Source organism: Homarus americanus, unplaced genomic scaffold (assembly GCF_018991925.1).
Source record: "Homarus americanus isolate GMGI-L3 unplaced genomic scaffold, GMGI_Hamer_2.0 scaffold14883, whole genome shotgun sequence".
Classification (NCBI taxonomy): Eukaryota; Metazoa; Arthropoda; class Malacostraca; order Decapoda; family Nephropidae; genus Homarus; species Homarus americanus.
This window is the reverse complement of record NW_024732450.1, coordinates 4,143-12,500: the sequence shown is the minus strand read 5'-3', so window position 1 is coordinate 12,500 and position 8,358 is coordinate 4,143. Positions and strand designations below refer to the sequence as shown.

At 37.6% G+C, this 8,358-nt stretch overlaps 1 protein-coding gene across 1 annotated transcript in view; it reads left to right on the top strand.

Annotated features, from left to right (window-relative positions):
* The window catches only part of LOC121868881, a gene marked incomplete at its 3' end in the record, with an annotated part of 67,778 nt that extends 59,697 nt beyond the window's left edge, over positions 1–8,081 (top strand). Inside the window, 1 exon segment of the mRNA XM_042369874.1 lies at positions 7,909–8,081. Coding sequence (XP_042225808.1) covers positions 7,909–8,081 — 173 coding nt within the window.
* Between the last annotated feature and the right edge of the window lie 277 nt (positions 8,082–8,358).

The following is an 8,358-nucleotide window of genomic DNA, read 5'->3' as shown; positions in this document are numbered from 1 at the left end:
AATGGGTTTTTGGGTAATTGGTTCCAGCTCACCGAAAATTGCCTAAATTCAACAAAAATTTTAGAAATGGACACTTACCTTGAGGTGTGTATGTAGAAGGCTCCTGGATGATGATGATGTGAATTTGAAGTGGGAGGTAGAGGAGGAGAAGGGAGAAGAGAAGGAAGTGGAGGTGGAGGAGAAGCATTTTACTGCTTCTTGGAAGGTGAGTCACCTTCCATGAAAATGTCAGGAACCTCTGGACTGACATTTTCTCCACCATGAACATCCTCTCTCCTTCTTGAAGTGGAAGGCTGAGGGCTAGCATCATCCTCTCTCCTTGAAGTGGAAGGCTGAGGGATAGCATCTTGTTCCCTCTGCCTTTTACTGAAGAAAGTGTCAATTGTGGTCTGTGGGGCCATCTCTCCTCCTCACCATTAACTTATGTTTAAAGAAGACCACTGAGTCCTCAACATGACACAAAGTTAGTTCAGTTTTTTCCACTTCTGGGTGCTTTGAAGCCAGTTGCCTGAACTTCTCCCAGTAGTAAATCACATCTTTCAACTGTTTAGCTGATATATGGTCATCACTTTCAATTTCCTCCTCACCACTGTCAGCCTCTACCTGTAACATCTCATCCAGTTGCTTCAAGTCATCAGGAGTAAGTTCCTCCTCATGAGACATCACAAGCTCTTCCACATCATCCTCCTCCACTTCAAGGCCCAATGACTGACCAATGGACACAATCTCCTGGTCCAACTCTGTTTCTTCCTCAAATCCCTCAAAATCATGGACTACTGATGGCCACAGTGCTTTCCATGAAGAATTGAGGGATCTAGTGGAGACTTCTTGCCATGATGACACAATCAATTTTACAGCCTTCAGGATGTTGAATTGTGTCTTCCAGAACTGTTTCAGTGTTAGTTCAGGATCATTGGAAGTTGCCTGATGACACCTAAACATTTTCTTCATGTACAACTTCTTGAAGTTGTTGATCACATTCTGGTCCATTGGCTGTATGATTGATGTAGTGTTTGGAGGCAAAAACAACACTTTCACAAAGTCAAATTGATACTCCAAATTGCTGGCTAGGTCAGGGTCATGACCAGGTGCATTATCCATGAGGAGAAGAGCCTTTAAAGGGAGTTTATTGGTGGTTAGGTAGCTCTTGACAGAAGGGCAAAACACATCAACAGCCCATTCATTAAAGAGCTGTCTTGTCACCCATGCCTTACAGTTGGACTTCCAATAAACTCCAAGCTTTGTTCTTACCACTTTCTGTTGCTTGAACACCCTGGGGTTTTCAGAGTGGTAGACAAGCATAGGCTTTGGTCGGAAATCCCCTGAAGCATTGGCACCAAGCAATAGAGTGAGACGGTCTTTCATGGGTTTATGCCCAGGTAAAGAGGCTTCATCTCTGGTGATGAATGTTCTTTTGGGCATCTTTTTCCAGAACAGCCCAGTTTCGTCCACATTGAACACTTGTTGTGGAAGATAATTTTCTTCTTCCATCAGTTCTTTAAATTCATCTAAAAACTTTGCTGCCCCTTCCTTATCAGCACTAGCAGCTTCACCATGCCTAGCAACACTGAAAATGTCACTTCTTTTCTTAAATTTTTCGAACCAGCCTTTGCTGGCCCGAAAATCTTCAAATTCTGTGCCTGAAGAACCAGGTTGATCTGTCTTTAAATGTTCGTAAATCTCCCTGGCTCTTTCACAAATGAATTCAGTAGAAACTGAATCACCTTTCATCTGTTTTTCCCTAATCCAGATGAGAAGTAACCTCTCAGTTTCTGCAATTAGGGATCTACTTTTAAACACTCTTGTAGATTTCTCTCACTTTCACTTCTTTAAATTTGTCTTTCTGTGCAAGAATTGTCAACACAGTTGATGCCGACATGCCATATTCTTTGCATAGCGCATTTGTTCTAATGCCTTGTTCATGTTTTTTTTTTATTTCCTGCTTGGTTTGGATTGAAATCGCTTTTCTTGATCTCTTAGGCCCCATGCTGGATTCAAACAATGTCAACACGTGTTTTTTAAAGTTAAACTTGTTGTAAATAAAGAATATTTTCTTTAAAATAACACTGCACTGCGCTATATATTGTCAATATGTAAAATAAATTTCCAAATGACCAATAATTTGCTTGGAAACACAGAAAAATAGCAATTAGTTGAAGAGAGTCTCAAGCAAGATGTTGCCTCCAGTGAAAACAGAGAGAGACTAACGCTTGTTTGCTGTGTTAAGAGGCTGGATGCCGCGTATTAAACTAGTCACTTTACCTTCAATTACAGTGACCCCTCGGTTAACGAACTCAATCTGTTCCAGAAGGTCGTTCGTTAACCGAAACCGTTGTTTCAATGGGTTTTTGGGTAATTGGTTCCAGCTCACCGAAAATTTCCTAAATTCAACAAAAATGGTAGAAAAGTTCACTTTCTTTGAGGTGTGTATGTAGAAGGCTCCTGGATGATGATGATGATGATGATGATGGGAATTAGAATGGGGGTGGAGGAGAACGAAGAAGAGAAGGCATTGGGGTGGAAGAGAAGTCACCCCATGGCACCATTTCACCCATAAAATTTTAGTTCTCTTGGTGTATTTCAAGATTATTTTCTTTAAACCAACACTGCACTGCATTATATATTGTCAATATGTAAAATATATTTCAAAATGACCAATAATTTGCTTGGAAACACAGAAAAAAAGCGTTTAGTTGAAGAGAGTCTCAAGCAAGATGTTACCTCCAGTGAAAACAGAGAGAGACTAACGCCTGTTTGCTGTGTTAAGAGGCTGGATGCCGCGCATTAAACTAGTCACTTTACCTTCAATTATGTTCAATAATTGTTAAAATGACTAAAAAATTGAATATTAAACTTTTAAAATTATTGAATAGTATAAACTTCTTGATATTTACTGAAATAGTAAGGAATTTAAGCCCTAGAACCGATTAATGTATTGGTGGACTGATGCTAAAGCTGGTTGCCCGGCCAGTGCAAGCGAAAACATGTTGAGGTCGGTTCATAAGAAATTCGTTAACCGAATTTTTGTTCGTTAACCGAATTGAAGATCCTTATGGAAGGCAGTTCGTTAACCGAAATTTTGTTAACCGAGGCGTTCGTTAAACGAGGGGTCACTGTATGTTCAATAATTGTTAAAATTACTAAAAAATTTAATATTAAACTTTTAAAATTATTGAATAGTATAAACTTTTTGATATTTGCTAAAATGGTAAGGAATTTAAGCCCTAGAACCGATTAATGTATTGGCGGACTAATACTACAGCTGGTGGACCGCCAAGTGCAAGCCAAAACTTTTTGAGATCGGCTCGTAAGAAACTCGTTAACCGAGGGGTTGCTCGATAACTGAAGTTAAGAATCTTATGGGAGGTAACTTGTTAACCGAAATCTCGTTAACCGAGGGACCACTGTATACAGTATTCCCATTTTCTCCATAGGAAGAATTAATTTACAATGTGTAGTACAGGTAGTTCTGCTATAACGCGATAATTGTGTTCTTGTAAAATTTCGTGTTATAGAAAATCGCGTAATAGAAATAACAGGGCTTATGGAGAAAATAGGGTTAGGTGCAGATTACTACTCGAAATCGAAAAAATTTAGTAGTTAGCCTAACACAAAGGATAGCACAGTCTAAATAAATGTTACATTCATATCTAATAATGAAATCATACAGTAAATGTAACACTTTACCTTGAAAAAATATAAATGTAACTTGATGGGGGAGAAGGGTGATTTTGAGGTTGATAAAATCAAGCTTCTCTTCAAGTGTTATATCCAGGGCTGTGGAGTCGGAGTCGGAGTCGAGGAGTCGGAGGAAATTTCTGCTTGTGGAGTCGGAGTCGGAGTCGGTAAAATTGTCCAGACTCCGACTCCGACTGAAACTATTCTGTTCCTAAGAACAAATATATGAACTCAGGCATATTCATTGCAGTGATTCCACTGATCCCACTAATTTTCTTAAATTATTAAAAGAATTTATTTCCATTTTATAAGCATTATTATGAATTTATTGTAGCAGGCACAGTATAGCACTCTAATTTTGGACGATAGTCTCTTCTTTACCATTTGAAATTTTGAATTATATCAAATTTTGTTTCGTTGAAAACTGCACAGAGGCTCTCAGCTACAAAACAATTAGCTACAACCTGTTTTTGGTGAGATTAAGGCAAATTTAATTTAATAACTTAATCATGTAAGATTTATCCATTTTCCTTAATAAGGTATTCATTTTTTTAATGTACATAAATATATAACTTTACTTTAAAAGGAATTGTAGGATCATCATTTAGATCCACATCAGATTATGAGCTTAAACAAAATTCATATGCTGAGATCGAACTTTTAGATATACATGTAAATGGGGTTTTCTAGTTAATATCTTGAATTCTTAATAAATTTATTTTTCTTTTGATTGAAACTTTGAAAGTCAAGCCTATCATCTTTTTGTAGTTCTTAAATATCGTCCAGATCATTAATAAAGCTGTAGCAGTATAGCCACGGTGTTTTACTTTTTACCTATGCAGGTTACAACATACAAATTACAATTAGGATGGTAGAAATAGTTGTTACAAATAGGCCAAGGAGTCGGAGTCGGAAGCATAAAAATTTGAGGAGTCGGAGTCGGAGTCGAAGGTTTTGTCTTCGACTCCACAGCCCTGGTTATATCCTTTCTTTTACGATTATCACCGGGAATTCTATCACCAGAACGCTTCTTGGAGATGATGTTCTTTACCATATTCACAGTTAATACCACAAAATTGGAGAAATAGTAAGCAAAAATCGCGTTATAGCAAACAAGCGTTCGCGTTATACAAATATCGTTCCTAATTCAAAAATCGCGTTAGAGCAAATTTGCGTTATCAAAACACGCGTTATAGCAGAACTCAATGTACAGTCATGCGCCGGTTAACGTCCTAGATATGTTCTTGGAAACGTGACGTTAACCGAAATGGACGTTGTCCGCTCATCACATAAACTTTGTATTTATACTTATGTGTATGTGGAATACTATATACGAACATATACACTTTTACTCTTAAATCACTACTGTGGTGTGATACAGGTGATTAACTTTTATTTCTTGTGCAAAATACGTGACGTTTATATTAAAATTATTCACTGTTTTACAAGGATTCCAGCAACGCTGGGCAAATGGGGGAGAGGGAGCGAGGGGGCGTGGGGGGAGGGGAGCGGTTTGACAGTTGGCATAGGCCCAGGTCTAACGCGTGTTTATTTATCAGTTCTTAAGTGACTAAGCTTCTCTCCTATAAAAAGCCAGTGAAATGACCTGGGTGAATAAAATTTACATTGCTGGGATTCTTGTAAGATGTTGATTTATTTAAATTTAAACAACCTGTAATTCACACTAGACATAACAAATTAGTAAATGTGCACTCCAGCTTTGCACTAAAGTCATTTACAGTATTTCTTTTACGTTTCTTTTAGTATGGTGTGTGCATGTAAATGGATGAAAATAAATGAAGAAATTTATGTAAATCTACCCAAAAATACAGTTGAAAAACTTTATATTATAAAATGTACTACAGTACTGTTCACTCATGTACTACAATTTTTATCTCGAGCAAAATATATGGCGTTTATATTTAAATTAATCTCTGTCTTGCAAGGATTTCAGCAATGCAAATTATATTATCCTAACTTTAGTCTGAGATATTATATAAAATAAACACCTTAAAGCATAAAGTTATCACCAATCTTTTGTCTGGGAACACAAGGAGGGAGGTAGCCAGCGAGTGTGGGAAGAGGAGGGGGGCCGGAGGTGAGGTGACAGAGTGTCTGGTGTTTGTTTATTTATTTGAGGTAAGATTTGACAGTTGGCACTGATGGCCTGTCTGCCTGATTATTTATCATTACTTAAGGGTGACTAAGCTCTTCTCATAATTTGCCACCCAAAAGACCTGGGTGAATATAACGTACATTGCTAGGATTCATGTAAGATAGTGATTTATTTGAATACCTGTATAAACAATCTATATTTGCAATAGACATAACAATTTTAGCACATGTACAATACAGGTTTGCACTTAGGTCCATTGTTAACCGAGGGACCACTGTATTGCAGTGTACTTGTACTGTACAATACAGTGAGTTCTGCTATAACGCGTGTTTTGATAACACGAATTTGCTCTAACGCGATTTATGAATTAGGAACGATATTTGTATAACGCGAACGCTTGTTTGCTATAACGCGATTTTTGCTTACTATTTCTCCAATTTTATGGTACAGTGGGGTATGCTATAACGAATCTAATTGGTTCTAGAACCTTGTTCGTTATAGCATTCGTTCGCTATAGGATTAATCCATTCCAGGCCCCCAAATACAACCACTTAACACTGAAAAATATAATATAAAATTGTAAAAATTGTAAAAAAGTGCATAAATATGCATCTAAACCCCTGAAATAAAGAATATCATTAATATTTGTAATAAAAAAACAATAAATTAGAAAAAAAAAAAAATTAAATAATGTTCGTTGTAGGAGTTTCGTTCGTTATAGCATACCCCACTGTATTAACTGTGAATATAGTAAAGAATATCAACGAGAAGCGTTCTGGTGATAGAATTCCCGGTGATGATCGTAAAAGAAAGGATATAACACTTGAAGAGAAGCTCGATTTTATCAACCTCAAAATCACCCTTCTCCCCCATCAACTAAAGTGTTACATTTACTGTATGATTTCATTATTAGATATGAATGTAACATTTATTTAGACTGTGCTATCCTTTGTATTAGGCTAACTACTAATTTTTTTCGATTTCGAGTAATCTGCACCTAACCCTATTTTCTCCATAAGCCCTGTTATTTCTATTACGCGATTTTCTATAACACGATATTTTACAAGAACACAATTATCGTGTTATAGGAGAACTACCTGTATTGACTAAATTCACTAGATAACGCACACAACTAATGGTTGGTAAAACTTGTCAAGTAAGTGAGTGTCAATTCTGTCAGTGTAAGGGGCATGTGTGAGTGCTTGTGTCCCCCATCATAGGAGTCCGTTTTCTCTCTTAATCTTAGAGTGCACCAGAGACTTCGTTATTCCTTAGTAATGACACAGAATTTGAAATTGCAACCCCAATTGCAACTGGGATTGCGATTGTTGAGGCAACTAGATATGTCTGAATACAGCAAATGTGTTATTGTCAATTTGTAGGTGAAAGATTTTATCCTCAATAGATGTAGTTTAACATTACACCTGGAGGCAAATGCTTAAAAAAAAGCCTAAGGAAAGAAGCATATTCCTTTAACACATAATATCTGGCCAGTATGGGGAGGATCATCGTGTCTCCGTCAGGGGGTCGTGGAGTGGTGGTCCAGCAGGCGTCACGGAAGTTTTTTTTTGGGGGGGGGGAGGGACGGGCACAGACGTAAATGCGATCGGACGTTGTTCGGTTGGATGTTACCCGGCGCATGACTGTATTTACAGTCCACATGACCTGTAGGAGTATAAACCCACACACTGGTTGCCACATGACCTGTAGGAGTATAAACCCACACACTGGTTGCCACATGACCTGTAGGAGTATAAACCCACACACTGGTTGCCACATGACCTGGAGGAGTATAAACCCACACACTGGTTGCCACATGACCTGTAGGAGTATAAACCCACACACTGGTTGCCACATGACCTGTAGGAGTATAAACCCACACACTGGTTGCCACATGACCTGTAGGAGTATGAACCCACACACTGGTTGTCACATGACCTGTAGGAGTATAAACCCACACACTGGTTGCCACATGACCTGTTTGTGATATTTTAAACTTTTTTTAGTTTTATTTGTCATGTATTATATTGGATTTCTACATTTATTTAAGAAATCTATTCAAGTGATAAGATTGATATTGTTTATTAGTCATAATAAAGTAAGATATTTAACAGAGGTGAGTCAGCAACTGTGGTCAGCAGAGGAGTCAAGGGCACTACTACAAGTGTATCCTGATGTGCTGGAGTCCCACGTCAGTCAAAATTTGAGCCACCAGACCAGTGATCTCTGGCTTCAGGTTGCCAAGGCTTATGCTGCTACAGGATTCCCAAAGAGAGATGTTCCCGAGGTATGTTATGTGAAGAATTAACCTTAACAAGAGAGCAGTGCATGGCTTAATAGGTTTAAGAAATAATATTCAAGCTAGAATTTAAATGTAGGAAAAATAGAAATTTAAAAAGACTGAAAACTAAACATGGAAGGTATTAACATAATGCTTATTGATGACAAATATTATTTAACAAAATGTTTACAGTAACAAAGAAAATTATGATAATAATAATAATCCAAGAGTGGTATAGCTGACAGCTCTGAGACAACAGTTAATAACCTCTCTCATCATCATC